The sequence below is a fragment of the Aquarana catesbeiana genome, linkage group LG01, assembly GCF_042186555.1.
Source record: "Aquarana catesbeiana isolate 2022-GZ linkage group LG01, ASM4218655v1, whole genome shotgun sequence".
Classification (NCBI taxonomy): Eukaryota; Metazoa; Chordata; class Amphibia; order Anura; family Ranidae; genus Aquarana; species Aquarana catesbeiana.
In genome coordinates this window covers 352,415,478-352,442,639 of record NC_133324.1, presented here as the reverse complement: position 1 = coordinate 352,442,639, position 27,162 = coordinate 352,415,478, and the positions used below count along the sequence as shown (strand labels likewise).

General features: G+C 45.8%; 1 protein-coding gene across 1 annotated transcript in view; it reads right to left on the bottom strand.

The window, feature by feature from the left end:
- PSME1 (proteasome activator subunit 1) overlaps positions 1 to 7,717 on the bottom strand; it is a 29,465-nt gene extending 21,748 nt beyond the window's left edge. The window contains exon 1 of the mRNA XM_073632743.1: positions 7,504 to 7,717. Coding sequence (XP_073488844.1) covers positions 7,504 to 7,542 — 39 coding nt within the window. The 5' untranslated portion in view covers positions 7,543 to 7,717. The remainder of the gene's footprint in view (positions 1 to 7,503) is intronic.
- Between the last annotated feature and the right edge of the window lie 19,445 nt (positions 7,718 to 27,162).

Here is a 27,162-nt window from a genome sequence, read left to right as displayed (position 1 = left end):
ACTAAGCTTTAAAGTGACTCTAAAATCTGATGTTTTTTTACCTGCATGCATGCTTTGCGATTTGCTGCCAATCACAGCCAGTGAGGAGGAAGTGGCGGGTGGAGGTGAGCCTCATTACCTGTATCTTTTGGACACAGAGAGCCAACTCAGGAGTGAGCACGCATGAGTGCCCCCATAGCAAGCTTGCTATGGGGGCACTTGGCAAGTGGGAAGGACTCAGAGTGCCGGCGGGGGGACCCGAGAAGAGGAGGATTGGGGTTTGCTCTGTGCAAAACTACTGCACAGAACAGGTAAGTATAATATGTTTGTTATTTATTAAAAAAAAGTTGCATTAAAAACACTTTTAAGAATAACAAAAAGCAAACTTATTTTGTTTGGTCAGAGTGTAGATGGATTAGAACACCTAGGCTTTTATTGAGATCTGTGCCACCATTAGGTAGATTTACCTTCTCTATCTGTCCTGTTTAAAGCGGAGTTCCAGCCTCGGGAAAAAAAAAAAAATTTAAGTCAGCAGCTACAAATACTGTAGCTGCTGACTTTTAATATAAGGGCACTTACCTGTCCAGGGAGCCCACGATGTCGGCACCCCAAGTCGATCCGTCCATCGGCTCCAGGTGCAGGCGCCGGTGTTCTGTCGAGAAGTGCCCCCCATTGAATAGTGCCTGGTATGTACTGCGCATGCGCCATACGGAACAGCACAACAGCTGATTTGCCGATCAGCTGGGCTGACGTAACCAGGGCGCATGCACACATCGTAGAAGGTATCTCTCGATGGGAGATACCATTTCACAGGCACAATTTAAACCTATACAAACAGCGGGGAGACCGTAGTTCTCAGATTGTGCATTGCTGCTGCTGCTGCTAGTGGCTGTGTTGAAGAGCTGGTTTTCTCTGTGTTGTAATCCGCCCTTTCACACAGGCAAAACCGGCCGTTCAACACAGCAAACCTGCCCTGCAACACAAACAAAACCGGACCATCAGCACACAGTAAAGCCGCCCCGCAACAGTGAGGCACAATGTGAGAACTACGGTCTCCCCCTGCTGCTTATATAGGTTTCAATTGTGTCTGTGAAATGGTATCTCCCATCGAGAGATGCCTCCTACGATGTGCGCTTGCGCCCTGGTCACGTCACTCCAGCTGATCGGCGGCTTCATCCTGCACATGCGTGGGCACTATTCGATGGGGGGGCACTTCTCGACAGAATACCTCCATCTTCACTAAGGCAAACAGGAAGTGAAGCCTTGCTGCTTCACAGCCGAGTTTCCTACTGCGCATGTGTGAGTTCCACTGCACTTTCTGAATGGTCCCGCTGTCTCCTGAGACCTCTGTGTCTCCCATATGTTTTTTTTAGCAGAGACTCTAGGGAATAAAATGGCGGCCGTTGCAAATTTTTATGCTACACGGTATTTGCGCAGCGATTTTTCAAATGTGTTTTTAATGAATTTTTTAATGAATTAAAAAAAAACAGTAAAGTTTTCCCAATTATTTTGTTTAATGTGAAAGATGATGTTACGCCAAGTAAATAGATACCTAACATGTCACACTTTAAAACTGCGCACACTCGTGGAATGGCGCCAAACCTCGGAACTTAAAAATCTCCATAGGCGACGCTTTCACATTTATTTACAGGTTACGAGTTCAGGGTTACAGAGGAGGTCTTGGGCTAGAATTGTTACTCCCGCTCTAACGTTCGCCATGATACCTCACATGTGTGGTTTTAATGCTGTTTACATATACGGGCGCAATGTACATATGGGTTTGCTTCTGTGCGTGGGCACATGGGGACGGGGGCACTTGAATTTTTTTTTATTTTCTTTTATTTGAATTTTTTTATTTTTACAATTACCCTTTAAAAAAAATGTTTTTGATCACTTTTATTCCTATTACAAGGAATGTAAACATACCTTGTAATAGGAATAGCGAGTGACAGGTCCTCTTTATGGAGAGATGTGGGGTCTATAGGACCCCACATCTCTCCTCCAGGCAGGAAAGACCGAGATCAAAAGATGAAATAAACAATCCTGGTCTTTCCCTGGCAATGTTTACTTCCGCTGGGTTGGATGTGACATCATAACGTTGCACTCGGGCCTCCGAAGGTCATAGAGATCGCTGGGGACCATCTGTCCCTTGGAAATCTCTATGCTCAACTTCCGACGCCAGTGGATTCCCTCTCGGGCTCGCCAATCGCACGGGCAAGCCAATAGAAGCACCGGAGGGCAGCGGGAGGGGACTCCTGTAAGAATGATAAAGCGGCTGAACTGCCGCTATGATTGTTCTTAGGGTGTAGGGAATCGCCAGCCGAAAAAGATGATATCTGGATGATGCCTGTAGCTGCAGGCATCATGCAGATATCCCCACTCAAAGTCCAGGACGTCATATTACGTACCTTGGGCGAGAAGTGGTTTTAACTTAATACAATCAACTGAGATCTCTAAAGGCTTCATATCGAAATGCTTTGCTATGTTATGGACTGAATTTCTTAATGTGGTTCTAAATCCTAAATATTTTTTAGCTTGCATTAAAGGGGTTGTAAAGGCTCGTGTTTATTCACCTTAATGCATCCTATGCATTAAGGTGAAAAAACACCTTGCAGTCACCGGCCCCCCCAGCCCCCCCGTTTTACTTACCTGAGCCCCGAATTTCCCTCTCTCCACGGATTCCCGGCTCTTGATTGGATAGATTGATAGCAGCGCAGCCATTGGCTCCCGCTGCTGTCAATCAAATCCTAAGACGCTGGCCCCGGGGGCAGAGTCCTGCATTCGGCCTCTATGGATGCCGAATGCTGGACTCGGGAGCACGCCAGCAAGGTAACCCCTTCGGGGGAGCGCTTCTCCAAGAGGGTTATCTAATGCGGGGAGGAGCCGCAAGAGCTGCTGAGGGACCCCAGAAATGGATGTTCGGGGCCACTATGTGCAAAACGAGCTGCATAGTGGAGGTAAGTATGACATGTTTGTTATTTAAAAAAAAAAAACGATCCTTTAGTATCACTTTAAGGTAAAAAATGTTTAGCCGTTAGCATCCCCCCTCACCACCCCCTTTTACTTACCTGAGTCCTCATTCGATCCAGTGCTGTGCACATCTGCAGCTCTTCCCACCCTTCACTTCCTGCTCTCACAGGCTTTGCTGAGGCAGTGGGAGCAATTGTCTCCTGCTGCTGTCAATCAAAGTCAGTCATGGAGTGGGGGGAAAGCTGAGTCCAGCTGTCTGTGGCGATAGTCACAGACAGTGAGGCTCGGGAGTGAGCCTGCACGAGTGCCCCCATAGAAAGCGGATTTCTATAGGGGCACTCGCAGGAGGGAAGGGCCAGGAGCACCGGCAGGGGACCCAAGAAGAGGAGGTTCGAGGCCGATCTGTACAATTCCATTGCACAGAGTTGGTAAGTAAAAACCTGTTTGGTACTTTGAAGGGAAAAAAAGCTTTGCAACCCCTTTAAAGACCACCCCATGAAAGTAACGGTGCAATGGAAAAAGGATACAAGCCTCCTATAGGGAAACCAATGGGACAAAGGTCTTTCAAGCTGTTGTAACAAGTTCTGTTATTGTATTTCAGAAACTGAATTCTATATCTTACTAAGAATCCACTACACTTCACTTAGGCTTTACAAAATGGGAACTCAGGCAAACCACCTATTTAATAGATGCAAGACCTGATTCACTCACTGTGGCATTGTCCCAAGTTGCATCTTTACTGGAAAGGGGTGGGGGACACTCTTAAAGTGGTTGTAAAGCCTCAAGCCTCAAGGAAAAACCTTCTGTGCTGCAGCTCCCCCAGACCCCCCTTTTTCTTACCTGAAACCCGACCCGATCCAAAGATTTGCATGAGCGCAGCTCTCTATTGCACAGAACATCCCGAACCTCCTCTTCTTGGGGCTTCTGGCTCCTCCTCTTCAGCGAGTGCCCCCCATAGAAAGCTGCTCGTTTAGATGCGTTTAGATACTTAAGCAAAACACAGCTGCTCCTGGACTCGCTGTCAGTAGGGTTTTTTTTTTCCTCTGCCTTTAAACACGTTAGCCAATGTGTTCATGTACACATACAGTATCTCACAAAAGTGAGTACACCCCTCACATGTTTGTAAATATTTTCTTCTATCTTTTCATGTGACAACACTGAAGAAATAACACTTTGCTACAATGTGAGTGTACAGCTTGTATAACAGTGTAAATTTGCTGTCCTCTCAAAATAACTCAACACACAGTCATTAATGTCTAAACCGCTGGCAACGAAAGTGAGTACACCCCAAAGTGAAAATTTCAAAATTGGGCCCAATTAGCCATTTTCCTCCCTGGTGTCATGTGACTCGTTAGTGTTACAAGGTCTCCGATGTGAATGGGGAGCAGATGTGTTAAATTTGGTGTTATCGCTCTCACTCTCTCATACTGGTAACTGGAAGTTCAACATGACACCTCATGGCAAAGAACTCTCTGAGGATCTGAAAAAAAAAAAGAATTGTTGCTCTACATAAAGATGGCCTAGGCCAGTGATGGTGAACCTTGGCACCCCAGATGTTTTAGAACTACATTTCCCATGATGCTCCAGTACACTGCAGAGTGCATGAGCATCATGGGAAATGTAGTTCCAAAACATCTGGGGTGCCAAGGTTCGCCATCACTGGCCTAGGCTATAAGAAGATTGCCAAGACCCTGAAACTGAGCTGCAGCACGGTGGCCAAGACCATACAGCGGTTTAACAGGGCAGGTTCCACTCAGAACAGGCCTCGCCATGGTTGACCAAAGAAGTTGAGTGCAAGTGCTGAGCGTCATATCCAGAGATTGTCTTTGGGAAATAGACCTATGAGTACTGCCAGCATTGCTGCAGAGGTTGAAGGGTCCATGCCCAAGAGGTTTAAGGCAGTGCTGGAATTCAATAGTGGCCACACAAAATAATGACACTTTGGGCCCAATTTGACATTTTTACTTATCTTGGTCTCATCAGACCACAGGACATGGTTCCAGTAATCCATGTTCTTAGTCTGCTTGTCTTCAGCAAACTGTTTGTGGGCTTTCTTGTGCATCAGCTTTAGAAAAGGCTTCCTTCTGGGACGACAGCCATGTAGACCAATTTGATGCAGTGTGCGGAGTATGGTCTGAGCACTGACAGACTGACCCTTCAACATCTGCAGCAATGCTGGCAGTACTCTATAGGTCTATTTCCCAAAGACAATCTCTGGATATGACGCTCAGCACGTGCACTCAGCTTCATTGGTCAACCATGGCGAGGCCTGTTCTGAGTGGAACCTGTCCTGTTAAACCACTGTATGGTCTTGGCCACCATGCTGCAGCTCAGTTTCGTAGTCTTGACAATCTTCTTATAGCCTAGGCCAGTGATGGCGAACCTTGGCACCCCAGATGTTTTGGAACTACATTTCCCATGATGCTCATGCACTCTGCAGTGTACTTGCGCATCATGGGAAATGTAGTTCTAAAACATCTGGGGTGCCAAGGTTCGCCATCACTGGCCTAGGCCATCTTTATGTAGAGCAACAATTCTTTTTTTTTTCAGATCCTCAGAGAGTTCTTTGCCATGAGGTGCCATGTTGAACTTCCAGTGACCAGTATGAGAGAGTGAGAGTGATAACACCAAAATTAACACACCTGCTCCCCATTCACATCTGAGACCTTGTGACACTAATGAGTCACATGACACCAGGGAGGGAAAATGGCTTATTGGGCCCAATTTTGAAATTTTCACTTCGGGGTGTACTCACTTTTGTTGCCAGCAGTTTAAACATTAATGGCTGTGTTTTGAGTTATTTTGAGGGGGCAGCAAATTTACACTGTTATACAAGCTGTACACTCACTGCTTTACATTGTAGCAAAGTGTCATTTCTTCAGTGTTGTCACATGAAAAGATATAATAAAATATTTACAAAAATGTGAAGGGTGTACTCACTTTTGTGAGATACTGTATGTGTACATGAACACATTGGCTAACATGCAGGGGCGTTTAGAGGCAGAAAAAATGGCAGACACCCCTAAGAGCAGCAGAAAAAACATCCAGTGTGTATGAGGCCATGGGGTCCTTTCACACGGGTAGTCCGCCTGGTTTTGCTCAGCAGGGGGTCGATCCACTGATCCCCGCGGAGCAGGCGGATGACAGGTCCGTCTCCACTCACTGTGCAGAGAAGGACCTGTCAGAGCCCCTCTATGGGGAGATCAGATGAAAACGGACTGCCTGTCCGTTTTCATCCCATCCCATCTGATCCGCCAGATGGATGGAAAATAGGGTCTCTATTTGTCTGGATCTTACGAACAGGATTGGATCGGATAGCGGCGGGTATCAGCGGACATGTCACCGCTGACATCCACCGCTTCATAAGAGTGAATGGAGTCTCCAATCAGGTCTGCCTGAAAAACTGACAGGCAGATCTGATCAGAAAGCCCGTGTGAAAGGGGCCTTATGCCCTGTACACACGGTCGGATTTTCCGATGGAAAATGTGTGATAGGACCTTGTTGTCGGAAATTCCGACAGTGTGTAGGCTCCATCACACATTTTCCATCGGATTTTCCGACACACAAAGTTTGAGAGCAGGATATAAAATTTTCCTACAACAAAATCCGTTGTCGGAAATTCCGATCGTGTGTACACAAATCCGACGGACAAAGTGTCACGCATGCTCAGAATAAATAAAGAGATGAAAGCTATTGGCCACTGCCCCGTTTATAGTCCCGACGTACGTGTTTTACGTCACCGCGTTTAGAATGATCGGATTTGCCAACAACTTTGTGTGACCGTGTGTATGCAAGACAAGTTTGAGCCAACATCCGTCGGAAAAAATCCTAGGATTTCGTTGTTGGAATGTCCAAATAAAGTCCGACCGTGTGTACAGGGCATTAGAGTAAACTTAGACCTCTAAAACTTTGCAGGTTACTTCCACGAAACCAAGTGTGAAATAAATACAGACACATAAACTGTCCTCTAACAATCTAACAAGAGATTTTCACTGATATTTAATATTGCGTGTTTGTCATTTAATCTGTTCATAACTTGTTTTGGAGTTGTTAGAATTTACTTTCAGCTCATATTTCCATTTTTTTCTTTTGCTTTATGTTTCATAGAACGCGTGTTACAGCTTGTAGTATAGTACTGAGTGCTATGTCTGGTCTATATGACTGTGCACCTATAATAAGGAAAACCGGCAAAAGGAAAGTAGGCCTCACTCTGATCATGACTCGTATTTTAGAACGGGCTTTGGCATGCATCGTCAGGGTACAGTGGCATTTTTTGTATAAATGATTGTACTCTGTAGTAATATAATGTGATTATCTGTTCATATATGATTCTTTGATTATCTGATCGTTGAAGAATTCCACATGCTATAACTATGACACCCATGGCCTCCTCCTCTTTTGCATTTGTTTGAAAATACATATATACTTATTTAACTTGTTTTTGAAGGCCGAACATACATAACTCAAATATATTTATAAAACATACATGTATAGATATGTGTGTCGGAGGGATATACGGCTCCCACAAAACACACTTAAACATAAACCTCTCACCTTTTGTATGGCTTCCTGTTTAACTTCAACGTCTGCCATTATTACTGCAGAGGGATCAGATTGTGGATGAAGAAGAAGAGACAGATCCCCGGTACCGTCTGTCTGCTCGGTTTTTTACACTTTAGACGTTTCAGCTTTGAAGGGAAAGTGAAAGCAAAGAAGAAGGGACTTTACAGAACAAGGAGGAGCAATGACTTTGTGGAATAGGCAGAGGGAGGTGCTGACAGTTAGAAGACGGAAGGTGGAGAACATGAAATCACCGACATCAAGTGATATACACAGCAAGAAATCACTTTAAATAACAGCCTAGGAAAACATGTAAACAATTTAAATAAATATACCATAACAATTTAAAAAGAAGTAACCACATCAGAGCATTTCCAGATTTAATTACGAACCATAATCCAAACATCAACCAAAACTGTATATATCATTAAATTATTATGTTTGTACAATGATCATACACTGTGTAGTCCGATTGTACAATCTCCTTTAGATCTACCATCAACTATGTAGTACAAGGGCCTGCCTGATTAGATAAAAATGACAAATATCGTTTAGGTTTGTCCTCATGTAGTCCTCAAGGAGTACAATCATATTGTATAGTCTATGGCCAACTTAATATTGAAACAGAAGTACGGAAATTTAAAAAGAAAAAAAAATCATGCTCACCTAGGTGGATGCAGCATGGGTCCGATGCTGCATCTGTCGCCCGCCACTTCATAGGTACTTAGGAAGATGTCTTCACGAGATGCTATCACAACCTCATGCACACCACGTTTAAGCTGAACTCCAGGCACAGAAAAATGTTTATTTCAATATATAGCTCAAGAGTCATAAGGGATATAAATCCACTTTGTGTGCACCAACTTCCTTTACAAACCCAGATATTACCTTGTAAATGTAGCCGTGACATCATCACTGTGTTGCACATAGCCAACAGAGAGAAGAGTTGTAATAGGGACCCAGCAGAGGGCTTCACAGAACAGCTGTATTTAGACTGAGATTAAATTACACACAGGTGGATTCTGTTTATTAATTATTTACTAATTAGGTGATTTCTGAAGGCAATTGGTTCCACTAGCTTTTAGTTAGGGGTATCAGAGTAAAGGGGGCTGAATACAAATGCACGCCACACTTTTCACATATTTATTTATAAAAAATTTGTAAAAAATTTAGAAAACCATTTATCATTTTCCTTCCACTTCACAATTACGTGCCACTTTGTGTTGGTCTATCACATAAAATCCCAATAAAATACATTTACGTTTTTGGTTGTAACATGACAAAATGTGGAAAATTTAAAGGGGTATGAATACTTTTTCAAGGCACTGTAGCTGTCACTACTTCTGTCAGCCCCCATCCCTACAGTATACCAGTGGGCAGCATTCCCTTCCGCCCACTCCTTGTCCCAGCCCACAGGCAGCCCCTTCTGACCCAATGGGGCCGGGCTGGCTATTCTCCATATTGGCAGCACTCCCCACCACACTTTTTGATGGTCCTCCTCAGAAATGGCATATTTAATATTCTACTCCATTAGACTGGGCTGACATTTTATTTGGCTAAGGTCCATGTACACATCTTTTTTCAAAATGACTATATACATTGCCCCCTTTACATCCAGCACACATAAAGCTGTACCTGTCACACATATATTATACTGTGCTCCATTTTACCTGGCCCTACTGTGACCACTACTCTTGGCATGCAATGCATCACATCATTACTGATTGCCTTGGCATGCAATACCCTGCATCCAGCACACCCTCTGAAACCTGTCTTTACCCAGACATCCCAAGTCTCCTGCGAGGTGCGGGAGTCTCCCGCATTTCTGCTGTGGCTCCGGGACACCTGCCAGCGCCTCCCAATATCCCGGCTGCAGGGCCGATCCTAGTTTGTTCCCTGGTTCACAGCGGGGAATGATCGGTGCGGCAGGAGGGACAGTTGTGAACACCGATCTCCATGTATAGTTTTTTTATCCGACAGCTGCTTCTCTCCCTCCCACGGCTGTCGGATAAAAAGCTATACAGGGAGATCGGTATAGCTATCCCTCTCGCCACACCAATCATTCCCAGTTGTTCCCTGTGTCCTCCTCCTCTGGCCGCTCCCCTGGCCCCCTGCCATTTTCCGGCCCCTTCTGTCCCCCGTGTTCTCCTCCGGCTCCCTGTCCTCCTCTCCCGCACCCTCGTCCCCCCTGCAGCTGGTTTCCCTCCTCTCCCGCTGGCTGCGAGGGATGTGTCAGGGTGGAGAGCAGAGGAAGGAACCAGTAAATATGTCATTCACCGGCTCCTTCCTTTTTGGAATTGGACACAGTAAGCAACGCTCGCTCCTGGGTCCTGTGAAAATTGAGCAGAGGAAACTGTGTTTCCTCTGCTTCAGTTTATGAATGGACAGGAGCCTCTGTCTCTTGTCCATTCATCTTCAGTGCAGAGAAAGGGAGTGGAGAATCTGTGTCCTCAGTCCCTTTTCTTTGTCTCAAGGGACAGATGTCAGGGGTCTGTTTAGACTCTTGATATCACACCAAAGCCCCATAACAGGGCTGACAAAAAAAAAATGCACAAAATATAAAAAAAGGAATTGTAAAAAAATTCTAAAACATGAAATTGTAAAATATATAAAATAAAAAACTACTGACACAACTCCCCCCCCCCCCCGTCCTACCAACATTGTCCACTGCCCCAACCCCCTCCCCCCAAAAAGCATTACGAAAAAAATATAAAACTAATTAAATTGTTAAAAAATTGATACGTAAAAATAAAAAACTACTGACCCCATCCACTGCCACATACCCCCCCACCTCCTTCCCTAGAAGCACTGTGTAAAAAAATTTGCCACGGAATCTAAGCTACCCAGCAGAACTCTAATGCTACAGGCTGACACATACTGCAGCAGTGGCAATTTTAACTTGGCTGCAAAGTTTGACAGGCAGCACTGCCTGTCAAATTCACAGATTAAGATTGATGGGGCTGGTGCTGCAAAAAACAAAAAAACAGGCATCTGGAGGCAACGGTAGTGCCTCCTGAGCGCCTGCCAGCCACTGCTATACCGCCCTCTGAGAATACAACCAACAATGGATCACTTTTCAGAGGGTGGTAAGCATTATCACCTGTCTGAAAGAGACCTTTATCTTAGTACAGGCATACCTAGCTTTCATGTTGTCATGTAGACCTCCGTCCCCCCATCAGTAGTGTTCTTGTATCTTGTACCACATGTTCAACATTTTTTATACAGACAGTGTGTTGGATCGATTTCTAAAAGGGGTGAAAATTGGTTTCATGTGTGTCATGGATATGTTCTTGTATAAGGCTACCATTACACTGAGGCGGGCAGGCTCTGGTGGTAAAGCGCCGCTATACCGTAGTTTTAGCTATTTGGCTGCTAGTGGCGCGGTTTTAACCCCCGTTAGCGGACGAAAAAGGGTTAAAACCACCCGTAAAGGTTTGCAGCGCTGCCCCATTGTTTTCAATGGGAAGGGGCGCTTTAGGAGCAGTGAATACACCGCTCCTACAGCGCTCCAAAGATGAGGCTTGCAGGACTTTTTTGATCGTCCTGCAAGCGCACCGCTCCAATGTGAAAGCCCTCGGGGCTTTCATATTGGAGTGAATTGAGCGGCTCTTTCCGGGCTCTTTGCAGCCTTAGACTTTATGTACACTGGGACTTTTGTAAATGCTTTTCTTCATGCAGGAGAAAAGCAGCTTCAAAACCACACCCAAACCACGTTTTGGCATTAAGGATGAGCTTAGGCGTGTTCGCACACCCCATGTGTAGAGCCCGCCAGGAAGTTGGTACTGCGCTGCACTAATCACAGACAGTAAGACATTGTCCCGATGCGCAGCTGCAGAGATCAGGAAATGTCTCACTGCCTGTGATTAGCGCAGCGCAGTGCCGACTTCCTGGCGGGCTCTGCGCGTGGAGTGTGCGTACACACCGGAGCTCATCCTTATTTGGCATACACGTTTAGGGGTGTCAAATGCTTTGGCGTTTATTCATTTATTATTAATTTATTCTGGACATTGAAATGAATAAACATTTAAGCACTTAGGCGTTTTTAAACACGTTTTGGCATTTTTTTTTCAGCCAAAACGCTCCTCTCCTGACTGCACAGTGATGGGTTTTTTTTCTGCCTCTAAATGCTCCTCTTTCTTAACTCCTGTAAACTGCTAAGTGCTCATGGACACAAAGGCTAACATGGAGGGGCTCTAAGATGCAGAAAAAAAAAAAAGTTTCTAAGCTCAAGTGTGCATGAGGCCTTAAAGCAGTTTTTGGTTGCAGAGCATTTAGTTTAAACTGTATATGTATACACACAGTATATATTATTGATTTGTATTGGACATAGCAGCACTGTGCATGGACTATATGTTGAATACCTTCCTACTTTGATATTGTCAGGGCTGGCTCAGCCCTTCCTTCTCTGAGCTGGCCACTCAGCTGTCGGCTAATTGCCAGCTCTCATCTCTCTCCACAGTTAACCAGCTGTTGTGGATCTGCTCATCAGTCCCACCCACTTAAAGATCTCCAGCTCACTTAATTACTGCCTTCACCTTGGTCACATCACAAGAAACCATCGCCTGCGTTCCTGTTTAAAGACTGGCTTTGCTGACATCCCTCTGGCTCCTTATCCTGCTTGCTGTTCCTCTACTTGGATCCCCGACTTCTGGCCTGGCTGATTACCCGATCTGGTTACTGAAACTCTGGCTTGGCTGATTACCCGATCTGGTTACTGAACTCTGGCTTGGCTGACTACCCGATCCGGTTACTGGACTCTGGCTATGCTTTGACTACGCTTACTCTATTTACCTTTTTATTTTTATTAATAAACAAGTTTGATTTTACTGTACTTCTGTCTCAGTCTGGTTCATGGTTTCTGACAGTAGGCGAAGGCCATGAATTTTTATTTTTATTAATAAACAAGTTTGATTTTACTGTACTTCTGTCTCAGTCTGGTTCATGGTTTCTGACAGTAGGCGAAGGCCATGAATTCAGAAGATACAGTCAATCCACTTGTTGGTAATATTTTTTCCAGATTGGATGAGCAAGATCACCGCATGGATCAGTTTGCCATAGCGTTATAAACGCTCCTGAGTCGCACGGCTCACCTGAAATCCTCCACTGTGGCTGCTCCGATACAACCTGGGTTGCAGGCCGTCCCTGCTGCTGCGCCAGTCCCTGTGTAGGCACCCACCTTGAGTATTACCTCTATAAGAGATGTGTCTGGTTCCGCCCCGCTTCCCCAGCGATTTGGGGGCGATCCAGTTCCATGCAGAGGGTTTCTCAACCAAGTTGAGATATACTTCGAGATGGTGCCCCAGGCGTTTGCTACGGACAGAAGCAAAGTAGGGTTCGTGATATCTTTGCGTTCTGAGAGAGCCTTGGCCTGGGCTAACCCTCTATGGGAGACGCAAAAACCTGTTGTCTTGAGTTACCCTGAGTTTGTGGCCTCCTTTAAAAGGGTATTTGACGTTCCCACATGCTTCGCTTATGCTGCCAAGTGCCTCATGTCCATCAAACAGAGTACGAGAACTATTGCCGACTACGCCATTGAGTTCCCTACTCTGGCAGCAGAGGTTGCTTGAAACAATGAGGCCCTCGTGGCTGCTTTTTCTCATGGTCTCTCGGATTCCATCAAGGATGAGATAGCAGCCCGAGATATACCCACTGAGCTGGAGAGCTTGCTCTCGTTTGCCATCCTCATTGACTCCAGACTCAGAGAAAGACTTTTTAAGAAGCGCTTGCGCAGAAGCCCAGTTTGCCTCCGAGCTTTGCAGTCCCACCCGTGCCTCCCTTACCTCCCATGCCTCCTGGTACCGAGACGGTCAGTGAAGATGAACCCATGCACTTGGGCTTCACGCATCTCTCTGTGGATGAGAGAGCCTTTAGGAGGAGGGAGAGATTGTGCCTTTATTTGTGGCCAGGCACGTCACTTTTTGAAGTCTTGTCCTACCCGTCCTGGGAACACCAGAACCTTGAGGTCCTGTCATGGACAGACCTTAGGTGGTGTTGTCATCCCCAGTTATCCAGAAGGATAAGCCCCTGGTTTCGGTCACCCTTTCTTGGGCTAAGTCGTCTATCGAGATACAGGCTCTAATCGACTTTGCTGCCTTTGTATCAAAGCACTCGATTTCACTGCAGCTGAGTACCACTTCACTTGCCATTGAGGCTCTTGATGGGAGACCTCTACAGCCTGCCCATGTGACTCATGAGACAGTTCCGTTGTCCATGGCTGTAGGGGCTCTTCACCATGAGATAATCCAATTCCAAGTGATTTCCTCTCCTAAGTTTCCACTGGTTATTGGTTATCCTTGGTTACAGAGGCACAACCCCTCTTTTGATTGGCTCCGTGCTGAGGTTCTCTCCTGGTCACCACAATGCAGTGAAACATGCTTCTGGAAGGTAGCCAAGGTCCTTTGTACCTCTTCACTCTCCTTCCTGCCAGAGGAGTACCGTGATTTTAGCGTTGTCTTTGACAAAGGTCAAGCCGGTAGTTTGCCTCCACAATGGCCGCCGTATGATTGCGCAATTGACCTTCAACCTGGTGCCACTCCCCCTTGGGGCCGGGTTTACCCTTTGTCGGTCTTGGAGGATAAAGCCATGAAGGAGTATATTGCAGACGCACTTTCTCGGGGTTTCATCCGCAAATCCTCGTCTCCTGCTGGTGCTGGTCTCTTCTTTGTGAAGAAGAGGAGCGGTGAACTGAAACCTTGTATTGATTATAGGGGTCTCAATCATTTCACGATTAAGAATGCCTACCCGATCCAGTTGATTACAGAGTTATTTGACCACCTCAAGAGAGCAATGGTTTTCCCTAAGCTTGATCTGAGAGGGGCTTACAATCTCGTGAGGATTAAGGAGGGCAACGAGTGGAAAACTGCGTTTAATACCAGAACAGGCCATTATGAGTATCTCGTAATGCCTTTTGGCCTTTGTAACGCCCCGGCAGTTTTCCAGGAATTTATTAACGATGTCCTCCAAGATTTGTTGCAGTTATGTGTGGTGGTTTATCTCGATGATATCCTCATATTTTTCAAGTCCCTGGAGAGCCACCACACAGATGTCTGTCGTGTGCTTCAGAAATTAAGAGAGAACAATCTCTATTGTAAACTGGAGAAGTGTGAGTTCCATCGGGACCAGGTTAAATTCCTGGGCATGTCATTTCCACTGCTGGTTTTTTGATGGACCCAGAGAAACTTTCGGCAGTCCTACAGTGGCCTCAACCCGTGGGGTTACGTCCTCTGCAGTGTTTCCTGGGTTTTGCCAACTATTATCCGAAGTTTATTCGTAACTTCTCGTCTCTGATCAAGCCCCTGACCAATATGACCAGAAAGAAGGCAACCCACAGAGTTGGTCTCCGGAGTCCATTAAGGCCTTTGAATGTCTCAAGGCTGTCTTTGTTTCTGCTCCTGTGTTGGCACATCCTGATCCTACGTTACCTTTTATCCTTGAGGTTGATGCTTCTGAGACTGGTGTTGGCGCCCTTTTGTCTCAACGTCCTACCTCTGAGAGTGCTATGCATCCTTGTGGCTACTTTTCGAAGAAATTGTCACCTGCCGAGTGCAATTACGAGATTGGTGACAGAGAGCTGTTGGCAATCATTTTAGCCCTGAAAGAATGGAGACATCTCCTCAAAGGTACCACTGTGCCGGTTCTCATTCTTACTGACCATAAGAATCTCACATTCTTGTCTGAGGCTAAACACCTCTCTCCCAGAATGGTGCGATGGGCTCTTTTCTTGTCAAGTTTCAATTACATTGTCTCATTCTTACCCGGTACTAAGAATGTAAGGGCTGACGCCTTGTCACAACAATTTTCCTCCACTTCCAAGTTAGAGTCAGGTCCGGTTCCTATGATTCCTCCTGATCGTATTCTGGCTACGGTTCGCACCAGTCTTACTTCTCCTTTGGGTGAAAAAATTCATGCTGTTCGGGTCGATGCTCCTCCTGAGAAACCTTGTGACCGCTGCTTTGTCCCAGCGTGTCTCCGTACTGCCGTGCTCCAGACTTACTATTCTCCCAAGGCAGCTAGCCACCCTGGTAAGAATCAACTCATTTGGGCCTTTTCCCAACAATTCTGGTGGCCTAGTCTACGTGCTGATGTAACTGCCTTCGTAGCTGCCTGTTTCGTGTGTGCTCAGAGTAAGACTCCACGACACCTTCCAGTGGGCCTCCTACAACCCATACCCAATGGCGAGAGGTCCTGGACCCACTTGTCTATGGATTTCATTGTGGAGTTGCCCAACTCCCAAGGCAACACAGTTATCCTTATGGTGGTTGACCGGTTCTCAAAGATGTGTCATTGTATTCCACTTAAGAAGTTGCCCACTTCTAAGGAACTGGCTTCCATTTTTGCTCGGGAGATCTTTCGCTTACATGGGCTACCCAAGGTTATTGTCTCAGACAGGGGTAGTCAGTTTGTGTCCTGGTTCTGGCGCACAGCTGGGAATTCAGCTTGCTTTCTCCTCTGCGTATAACCCGCAGACTAATGGGGCTGCAGAACGAGCCAATCAGTCCTTGGAGCAATTCCTACGTTGCTATATTTCTGACCATCACAACAACTGGTCAGACCTATTACCATGGGCAGAGTTTGCTCACAACAGTGCCTTGAATTCTGCTTCCCGATTGTATCAGTTTATGGTGAATTATGGTTTCCAACCTTCCATGTTGCCTGACTCGTTTGTTCTGCAGAGTATTCCTGCGCTAGAGGAGGATCTCCGTGGTCTTCGTTCCACTTGGGCACAAGTCCAGGAGGCTTTGCGTCATGCTAATGATAGGTACAGACTCCATGCTGACCGCAGACGCCTGCCTGCGCCTTCCTACCAGGTTGGGGACAGGATCTGGCTGTCATCTCACAACCTCCGACTTTGTGTTCCCTCACTGAAGTTTGCACCTAGGTTTATTGGGCCTTTCCGTATCCTTCGCAGGTTTAACCCAGTTAGCGTTGGACCTTCCTCCTAGTATGTGCATCTCAAATGTGTTTCATGTCTCCTTATTGAAACCGTTGGTCTGTAACTGCTTTACCACCCCGGTGCCACGTCCTTACCCTATACAGGTTGAGAACCATGAGGAGTATGAGGTACAATCCATTGTTGACTCTCGTAGGTCCCGTGGGCGCATACAGTACCTGGTGCATTGGAAGGAGTACAGTCCGAAGGAACGCTCCTGGGTCACATCCTTGGACGTACATGCTCCTGCCCTCCTCCAAGATTTCCATAGACGTTTTCCCCTCAAGCCTGGTGGTCCTCCGAGAGGGAGGGGTCATTGAGGAGGGGGGGTACTGTCAGGGCTGGCTCAGCCCTTCCTTCTCTGAACTGGCCGCTCAGCTGTCGGCTAATTGCCAGCTCTCATCTCTCTCCACAGTTAACCAGCTGTAGTGGATCTGCTCGTCAGTCCCGCCTACTTAAAGATCTCCAGCTCACTTCATTCCTGCCTTTGCCTTGGTCACATCGCAAGAAACCATCTCCTGCATTCCTGTTTAAAGACTGGCTTTGCTGATATCCCTTCTGGCTCCTTATCCTGCTTGCTGTTCCTCTACTTGGATCCCTGACTTCTGGCTTGGCTGATTACCCGATCTGGTTACTGAACTCTGGCTTGGCTGATTACCCGATCTGGTTACTGAACTCTGGCTTGGCTGACTACCCGATCCGGTTACTGGACTCTGGCTATGCTTTGACTACGCTTACTCTATTTAGCTTTTTATTTTTATTAATAAACAAGTGTGATTTTACTGTACTTCTGTCTCGGTCTGGTTCATGGTTTCTTACAGATATACAGTAGCAGCATTATGTGTGAAATACGGTAAACATTGTTTAACCACTTCAATACCTGCCCATAGTCAAATGACGGCCACAGATGAGATCTCCCATCCTGGGTGGCCGTCATATGACGTCCTGGGCTTCCCGGCCATCTAGGGGGCGTACGCGTGCACGCCCGCCATGTTGCTCGGGACCCGGTGCGTGTGCCCGGCAGCCTCGATGTCCGCCGGGCACCCGTGATTGCCCGTTAACCGAGCAGGACTGTGGATCTGTGTGTGTAAACACACAGATCCACGTCCTGTCAGGTGAGAGGAGACCGATCTGTGTTCCCAGTACAGAGGAACACCGATCGGTCTCCTCCCCTTGTGAGTCCCCACCCCCTACTGTTAGAATCACTCCCCTAGGAAACACATTTAACCCCTCGTGTCCCCCTAGTGGTTAACCCCTTCCCTGCCTGTCACATTTATACAGTAATCAATGCAATTTTATAGCATTGATCGCTGTATAAATGTGAATGGTCCCAAAAATGTGTCAAAAGTGTCCGATGTGTCCGCCATAATGTCACAGTCACGAAAAAAAATGCAGATAGCTGCCATTACTAGTATAAAAAAAAATAAATAAATAAAATTTTTTTTAAAATGCCATAAATCTATCCCGTATTTTGTAGACGCTATAACTTTTGCGCAAACCAATCAATATACGCTTTTTTGCGTTTTTTTTTACCAAACATATGTAGAAGGATACGTATCAGCCTAAACTGAGGAAAACATATGTTTTTGTTTTTTTTAAAAATTGGGATATTTGTTATAGCAAAAAGTATAAAATATTGTGTTTTTTTCAAAATTGTCGCTCTTCTTTTGTTTATAGCGCAAAAAATAAAAACCGCAGAGGTGATCAAATACCACCAAAAGAAAGCTCCATTTGTGGGGAAAAAAGGACGTCAATTTTGCTTGGGTACAGGGTCGCACGACCGCGCAATTGTTGTTTAAAGTGTGACAGCGCTGAAAACTAAGAATTGGTCTGGGAAGGAAGGGGGTGAAAATGCCCTGTATCGAAGTGATTAAATAAAACCCTCTTACTTTCAAACTTACTAGATATTCTATATGTCATTAACAGGGCCATAGTAACAGACTATAATTATGTGTGAGCCTCTTCATTACTTAAAAATCAGACTGATTATTATAAAGATATAGCTAGCATATAGGAATATTTTACTATATTGATATATAGAGACTGTCATATAAGAACAGAAAAGCTACAAATTAACTTTCTTGGGAATTTTTCAATTTAACAAACAATGGTTGATAATTATGTTGCATAACATAATGGCATTCAGTAGGATCAGGGTGGCATATTGATCAGTTAGACAATCCTCTGCTATAGACTTTAATCCACTGTACACATAAATATTCTATGATTTATAGGGGAAAAATGAGTGAAAAACCCTAGACTAGGGTACGATTCACACTTGTGAATTGCTCAAATAGGGATTAACTGCAAATTGTTGGCCTGGGCGCAGACAGTCTGCATTCAGGAACGCTCATTCCCAGGTAATGGCTCCATGAGCAGCTATTTGCAAGTGTCCACGAATAGCTGCAGGAGCGGTCAGCCTCCGATTGTTTTCAAAGGGGCCTCCCACCTGCAGCTAATTGAAGAGAACCCTGCTGGGTCGTCTGCATCTAATTGCAAATGGCCCCATTCACAAGTGTGAGTCTAGGGCAGTGGTCTTCAAAATGTGGCTTGTGGGCCAGATATAGCCATTTGCTTGCCTTTATCCAGCCCCTGGGACACTATTTTTTCCACAGATATAAGGCACTATTCCTAACCCTGTGGCATTTTCTACTCCGAGTGGCCACAGTCCAGCCCCTCTAAAGTCTGAAGGACTGTAATCTGGCCCTTTGTTTAGAAAGTTTGGAGTCCTCTGAAAAAATCTATTTTACTTACCAGATCATCCGCTCCCCCAGCAGATGGCACTTCCTATGCTTCAGTGGTGGACTGGCCCTCAGTGTCCTCACATCCAGCGAATAGCTATAGACTGCATCGATCTTGATGGTGTCAGGACCTTAGACCACCAGAACATAGGGAAGAAAAAGCTGCGGGAGAAAAAGCAGCACGGAGAAACCTGCAGAAGCCAAGGATTTGTCAGGTAAAAGTGCTTTTCCATGCCCCCCCAGAACTAAATGAGCGGTAAACCCTTGATGTGTGGGCACAGGCCCACATCAAGGGAACATTTTTAAGTTTCCTGGAGTTCAGCTTTAATTTGACCCTGTCAGCCTTGCTGAAGTTAAAAAAAAAACAAAAGTCATTTGAAAAGTAGACACCACAAAGTGCATGCTGTTGTTGTTCTTACCTTGAAAAGTCTCTTCTGTGGCCCAGTGGAGCTATCTGACAAGTATGATTTGCAAAGCTACCAATTCTCTGACTTGGGAGATGAGCTGTTCCTTGAGAGCTAAATCCTGCCCCCACTGTCCTAGCACTTTTGGAGACCAGTTCAACAGCCTATATTAGAATTATTAGAAAGATTGTGGGTGGGTAGACTACATGACAGGACACAGAGGACTTCATATACATGACTACTTGGGTTGTGCTGCTGCCTTCAGGTGAATGGACACTTGCAAAAAAGGCAGAAATCCCCTCTCTTCTATAACCCCTCCCAGCTCAGCTAAGCCTCAGTCAAACAAGGAACACAATCAAGAGGAGAAGAATCTCTGTGTCTTGTGTACAAAAAAAAGGATTTTACAGGTAAACCAAAAATCCAAATTTCTTAATTGTAGATCACAGGACACAACGGACTTCAAATACAAAACTTTTTGGAATGTCCCAAAGCACTGAACATAAGGGGTGGACAACACAGTAAACAAGGCCAACACGCCCACTACAGAGCTGCCTGAAAAACTTTTAACCAAAAGCTGTCATTCACAGAGGTATAAACATACCCGGTAGAACATAGTAAATATGTGAAAAGAAAACCAGGTAGCAGCCCCTACAAACTTGAACAACAGAATCTTGATGTTGAATAGCCCAGGAAGCACTGACTCTCCTAGTGAAAAAGGCCTTAACCAGGAAAGGAGGAACTTTGACTTTGAGACCATAGGCCTGAAAAATGAGCTGATAAATCCCACCTACAAATAGTGGATTAAAAAGCAGCCTGTCCTTTGGGAGGACCCTTGGGCAGAACAAACGGGGAATCAGACTGTCGACAAGGAAGCAGTAGACTTGATAAACTGGAACAGTTTGAACAACATCCAAAGAATGAAACACCTTCTTCTTAGGATGTTTAGGATTAGGACATAAAGATGGCAAGACAATGTCCTGATTTAGGTGGAACAAAGGAACCACCTTAGGTAGGAAAGCGGACTGAGGCCTCAACACCACCTTATCCTAGTGAAGAACTAAGAAGTGTTCCCTGCAGGAGAGCACAGACAACTCTGAGACCCTGTAAGCCGAGGTAATGGCCACCAAAAGACAACCTGCTATGTCAGAAACAACAAGGGAATCTCTCAGAGAGATTCAACAGGAGAGAACTGCAAAACAGACAAGATTAAATTAAGGTCCAAATGAGACAAAGGGGGCTACACAGACAAAATAAATCGATGTGACACACTGCACACAGTCTTTACCAAGCAATGAGACGCAATAGGTATGTGAAATAGCATTGCCAAAGAGGAGATCTGTCCCTTGATGGTACTCAAAGCCAGAGACATCTCCACACCATACTACAGAAAAAGAGAAAACACACCTTAAAACTGTTGTTGGGGATGAAATTCACAAGCTTCACACTAGATGAAATAGGCCTTGTATTTATGATGATACGCTTTCCTGGAGGTCGACTTTCTAGCCTTGAGGAAGCTTGGAATCACAGTATCAGAAACACCTCTATCCCTCAGGACGTGGGCTTCAACAGCCATGCAATCAAAGCCAGCAATCATAATGCAGGATGGAAGATCGAACCTTATGACAGAAAATCGGGCTATTCTAAAAAAGCCCACACTCCTCTACCAGGATACCTATTTTGTCGGTATACAACATTCTTCTTGGCCAAGTCAGTGCAGTCAAAATCACCAGAATGCCTTCAAGCGTATCCTACACAAGAGAAGAGGTAGAAGTTGAGCAGTGGCAGCTGGTGCTCAATATTTTTTTTTGGGGGGGGGGGGGGGTGGCAGCAAACAAGCCTGCTCCTTACTCGCACCAGACAATAACTCCCCTCCTGGGAGATACACGGGAGTCGGAGGTGGTGCAGGCTCCTGGAAGATGCCCTTGGCCCCCTTACTCACACTAGCCCCCCCACGCAGACGGCTCAGACGCCATCCATGTCCTTACCTTAGGAGGTGGTGCTGGTGATCTGTGTAAGGCTCCTGGAAGCTGCCCTTCCACCTGGTGCAACTTGCCGTGACACCGGGCCATTGCTTCTACTCCTGGCTGAATAGGAAGTGGGTCCTAAGACTCAGGACCCGCTTCCTGATTGGCCAGGAGAAGAATCAGGAAGACAATAGCGAATATTAATTCACTATCGTCACACAAATGGGTGGGCTCAGAGCGTAGTGCTCTGCGTCTCGAGCCCACCCTTTTTTGAAGCCAATTAGAGCTTCAGGCTTTAATCACATGCTTCAAAAAAAAAAATCCATTGAAATCCATGCATCCGGCACCCTGCATGTAGATTAGGTCCCGGGCACATGGATTGGGGGGCACCCCTTATGGAGCGGCCGCCACTGTTTGGGAGTAAGATTCACTGGCATATCTTAGGGCTCCTAATGTTTGTCCCATATCAACAGGATATTGAGTTGCAGAGCTCTGGAGTGGAACTGGGCATAAGGGACAGCACTGAAGGCTGTACCATCTTCCCTAGAACCTGCACGTTGGTCTGGATCAAGGAACTTTTCAACGACCTTGGGATCCCACCTGGACTCGAGGAGACAGGTATTTGTCCCGTGAGAGAGGAACAAGGCTGACTTCTGAAGGTTCAGCACCCAGTCAAACCTCTCCAGGATTTGTACAGTCTGCTATACACTGGGCGTTTGTTTCTAAAACCATTTGCTCCTTTAGAAGTGGATTGGTTAGGTCATCTACTGTGAATTGCAAAAACCACGCAGAGCCTTCCTGGCTGGCAGAGCACAATGATTACTGCTAGTGGCTATAAAAAAAAAATCAGAAACTGGGGTACAAATCAGCCTGCCCATAGATGGTGAACATTCCAAAAACAACAATATGGACTTTTAAGTTGCCCCCAAAGAGTAACGCACTGTACAACACATGTTTAAAATTAACTGGGAGAATTACTCCCCATAGTTTATTGGTGTTAACAAATAAACTTGCTACAAAGCAGCAAAGCTAACTGTTTGGGGATACCTGTCTCTGATGAATCTGGTGGTTTCCTGGGGTCCCCCCCCCCATCTTCTTGTCTGGCCTTTACTGCATAGGAGTCCTTTTATCATTTCCACTTTTCTAAAGAGTGATTTACATCTACATACAACTGAATGTATCAGGTTCCACTACAGTATATAGTATATATTTATGTACCCATAAATGCTAAATTGTTTTATACCTATGTATGTTTTCTGTTTGTTCCCTTTAGCAGAAGCTAGTAACCTCCTGAGGAAGCAGGCTGAGATTCTGGCATGTTGAGGATTCAGAGCAATATTTGAATTGGTCAATGCACTTTTGCTCTTATGGATACAAAACATTTTTTTGCATTGATGCAATATATGTTTACACTGAATGGCATTGCACAGTGGGCTTTGCTGCTTTGTAACAAGTTTACTGTTCTCTTAGCATAACAGTTGGACTCTGTCTAGTTTTTATTGTTAACATCAATAAAGTATGGGGAGTAATTCTCCCAGTTAATGTTAAACATGTGTTATGCAGTACATTACTCTTTTGGGGCACCTTAAAAGTCCATATTGTTGTTTTTGGAATGTCCACAAACTTTTTGGGAAGTGGTGTCCTCATTTTTATTACCAAATCCACCAAGTATCTGTATAAAATATCTGCCCATAGATGGATCGAATCTCGGCTGGTCCCTGCTGAATCGGCATAATTTCAATCCATGTATTTACCCAATCAGTGGTGTTAGAAATAGGCCAGGAATAAGGCAAACTAAGCCAACTACAGGAAATCTTCAGGGAGACATACAGAGGCATCTATTATATAAGGACACTAGCTAAAACTGAGGCTTAGCTGAGCCGGGAGGAGTCATGGCAGGAATTATTTATTTTTGTGGCCAGTGTCCATTCACTTGGAGGCAGGGCAGCCATCACAAATTGTGGGGCCCCTTATACAGCTTTAGGCCTGGGCCCCCTCGAGCCTGACCACCAACATTCCCCAGGCTCCCGCCCACTGGCCATCCCACCAAGTCTTTCAGTGCCTCAGCCCCCCTCACACCTGTACGCTCTCAGCCCCCCTCTCACACCTGTACGCTCTCAGCCCCCCCCTCACACCTGTACGCTCTCAGCCCCCCTCACACCTGTACGCTCTCAGCCCCCCTCTCACACCTGTACGCTCTCAGCCCCCCCTCACACCTGTACGCTCTCAGCCCCCCTCACACCTGTACGCTCTCAGCCCCCACCTCACACCTGTACGCTCTCAGCCCCCCCCCACACCTGTACGCTCTCAGCCCCCCCCACACCTGTACGCTCTCAGCCCCCCCCACACCTGTACGCTCTCAGCCCCCCTCACACCTGTACCCATGTACACACACAGGCATGTATACATACACATATATTGACATTAGCAACAGTGCTGTCATGCTCCACAACGCCACGGGAGATGAACAGCTGGGAGAAACAGGACGCCTTCCATAGCGTGTCCCGAAAACAGCCACAGCTATCTACGAGACTTGCAAGGCCGGCGGTGGAATATCTCAGCAATGAGTCGGACATACTGGCTATGGAGATGCAACGCCGTTGCTACAATTAGCTGTGAGATTTCACAGCCACCAGGGATACCTTGGTTACACCGCCAGCTAAATAAGAAAGGACCTGGACCAGCCCCCCTCATACATCGGGTAGTAATGTATGGATAAAACCTATGCAGTTTACAATTAACGACTTCTACCCTAATGCTTATATCCTGAACTATGATTCATTGAGTTTTACTACTCAGCACCGCAATTAACATCAAAGCAATCTTTTCAACATCTAGTTATTTTCAGTGATGACATGACAGTGTTGACATCATGAACCACAAGTTGTGAACTGTTCACTGACTAGGCAATAAGGAGTATCTAACTACAATTAATATTATCAACCTACTGCATGTAAGGACCAGATTAAATTTGTGACACTTGCACTTTAATGACTGCCGGAAAATTCGTGGCAGTCTCCATGGTCCCGACTTTGATATTCCATACTCACAGTATAAGTGTATGGTCATTCCATAGACGCTGGTTCTGCTATCTACCAAATACCGGTCCTTTTCTTACCTGTTTTCTTACCAACCTTGCTCCCCCCTATTTATGTTGATCAGCAGCTAAGCATCACCAAAAATTAATTATCCAGGTGATCCATTGTGATCCCCTACAGGGAATATCCCCATACATTGATTCGATACTGCTGCTGACCACCATAAAGCGTCCGGACCATGTTCAGTGTTGTTTTGTACTGTGTCTTTGAATGTTTTTTGTCCTGTCTCTTGAATTTATCTGGATATGGTTACTCCTCAATAGCCATAATGTGTTTGTTTTTATGAAATACACCAATATGTTTGAATTATTTCATTGATAATTTAATAAACTGATACTTTTTGATATAACTAAATATTCTGATCAGTTTTGTTGCTAAAGTAACCCCTTTCCTTACCCGATATTCTTTATATCGAGTACTCCCCTTTTTCTTTTAGTTTGAATTTGGTTACAGCAACAACGCCACATCAGGTGTACGATCTGTGGTCAGTTCATTAATTTGACCAATCATCCTCGTACGGCTCGCACCACGTCCCCATTTCCCCTCACCCCTTTTTTACTATATACATGTATACACACAGGCATGTACACACAAGACATGTACACACAGGCATGTATACACAGGCATATACACACACAAGACATGTACACACAGAGACACATATACACACAGTCATGTACACACAGAGACACGTATACACACAAGACATACACACACAAGGCATGTACACAGTCACACACACAGCCGCACCCAACCCCCCCCCCGCACAACAGCCCTTACTTGTAAGCCCCAGCTCGTTTTCACATGCAGAGGGGTGCACATGCAGGAAATGGCCAGAGGTGGCAGCAAAGAGTCCGACGTCAGCTCATGACTGAGCAGCAGCCTGGCGACTCATACACAGGAGCATCCATGGAGCTCCTCTGCACCCGCCTCTGCCTTCTCACACCCCTGCCAGTCGGCCAGGCTCATCCAGATGCTGGGGCCCCTTACAAGTGTATGGGCTGTACCCCCCTGATGGCAGCCCCGCTTGGAGGTAGCAGCCTAGTCGAAGCAGACATGTATATGATATCTTTAATGTCTATCTGATGACCTGAGCTGCCTTGTACGATTAAAGCAAAACTTTACCAATAACAACTTGAAAAAAATGTTATTTAGCAAGGAACATACATTCCACATTAATAATTATTCTACCAAGATTAGTGTGTGCTGTAAATTGCCTACAACGTTGCTCCTGTTTCTTCTTGCTGGAGGCTGCCATTTCGCTGAAGCCCAGAACCCTGAACAGCAGTAAATCATGAAGTGGAACTAAACCCATAGATTTAACGGTTTCAAAAAACAGTTATATTCCTGGAATGTCGGGATTGCTAAGTGTCACATTTGCTTGTGTACTCAACCAAACTGTCAAACCATCAAATGGCTGGTATCATAACTGATCACAAGGCAGTTGCAATTCAAACAGAAGCAGCTTCCTTGGATGTAAAGGATAGGAGGGTTAAAGTTCGCTCTAAGACCCCTTTCACACTGGAGGCATTTTACAGGCACTTTAGCGCTTAAAATAGCATCTCAAAAATGCAATCCCAGTGTGAAAGCTTGAGTGCTTTCCCACTGGGGCGCTGCGCTGGCAACGACGCCAAAAAAAGTTCTGCAAGCAACTACTTTGAGGAGCTTTAGGAGCAGTGTAATACACCGCTCCTAAAGCGCCCCTGTCCATTGAAATCAATGGGCAGCGCCACCAAAGCGCCTCGGCAGCAGCGTTTTGAACTCTTTATTCGCCCGCTAGCGGGGGTTAAATGCGTCCCGCTAGCGGCCGAAAAGCACCTCTAAATCAACGGTAAAACGCAGCTAAAACTAGCCACCGCGATGTCAGTGTGAAATGGGTCTTAGGCTGTCAGCAGACTGGCCTGTACAAACTCAGCAGTGCCTAACAAATGGAGAGCAACTGAGCATGTGCAGAGCTGGGTGAAACAGTGTATTACTGGATTTTAAACAGTGTAGACCAGGGGTCTCAAACTGGCGGCTCTCTAGCTGTTGTGAAACTACAAGTTTCATCATGCCTTTGCCTGTGGGAGTAATGCTTGTAACTGTCAGCCTTGCAATGCCTCATGGGACTTGCAGTTTCGCAACAGCTGGAGGGACACCAGTTTAAGACCCCTGGTATAGACTTATTTTTCATTTTTTTACATAGCTATACCTGCATAAGGGGCCAGCCTGAAGTGATCTAGCAGGACTTAAAGTGACACTAAAGGTAATTTTTTTTTTTAAATAACAAACATATCATACTTACCTCCACTGTGCAGCTCGTTTTGCACACATTGGCCCCAATCCTCATCTTCTGGGGTCCCTCGGCGGATGTCTCGCCCCCTCCCCACATCAGATAACCCCCTGGGAGAAGCGCTCTCCCAGGGGGTTACCTTGCGGGCTCGCTCACGAGTCCAGCATTCGGCGTCCATAGACATGCATGTGTTTTTTTCACCTTAATGCATAGGATGCATTAAGGTGAAAAAACACTTACCTTTA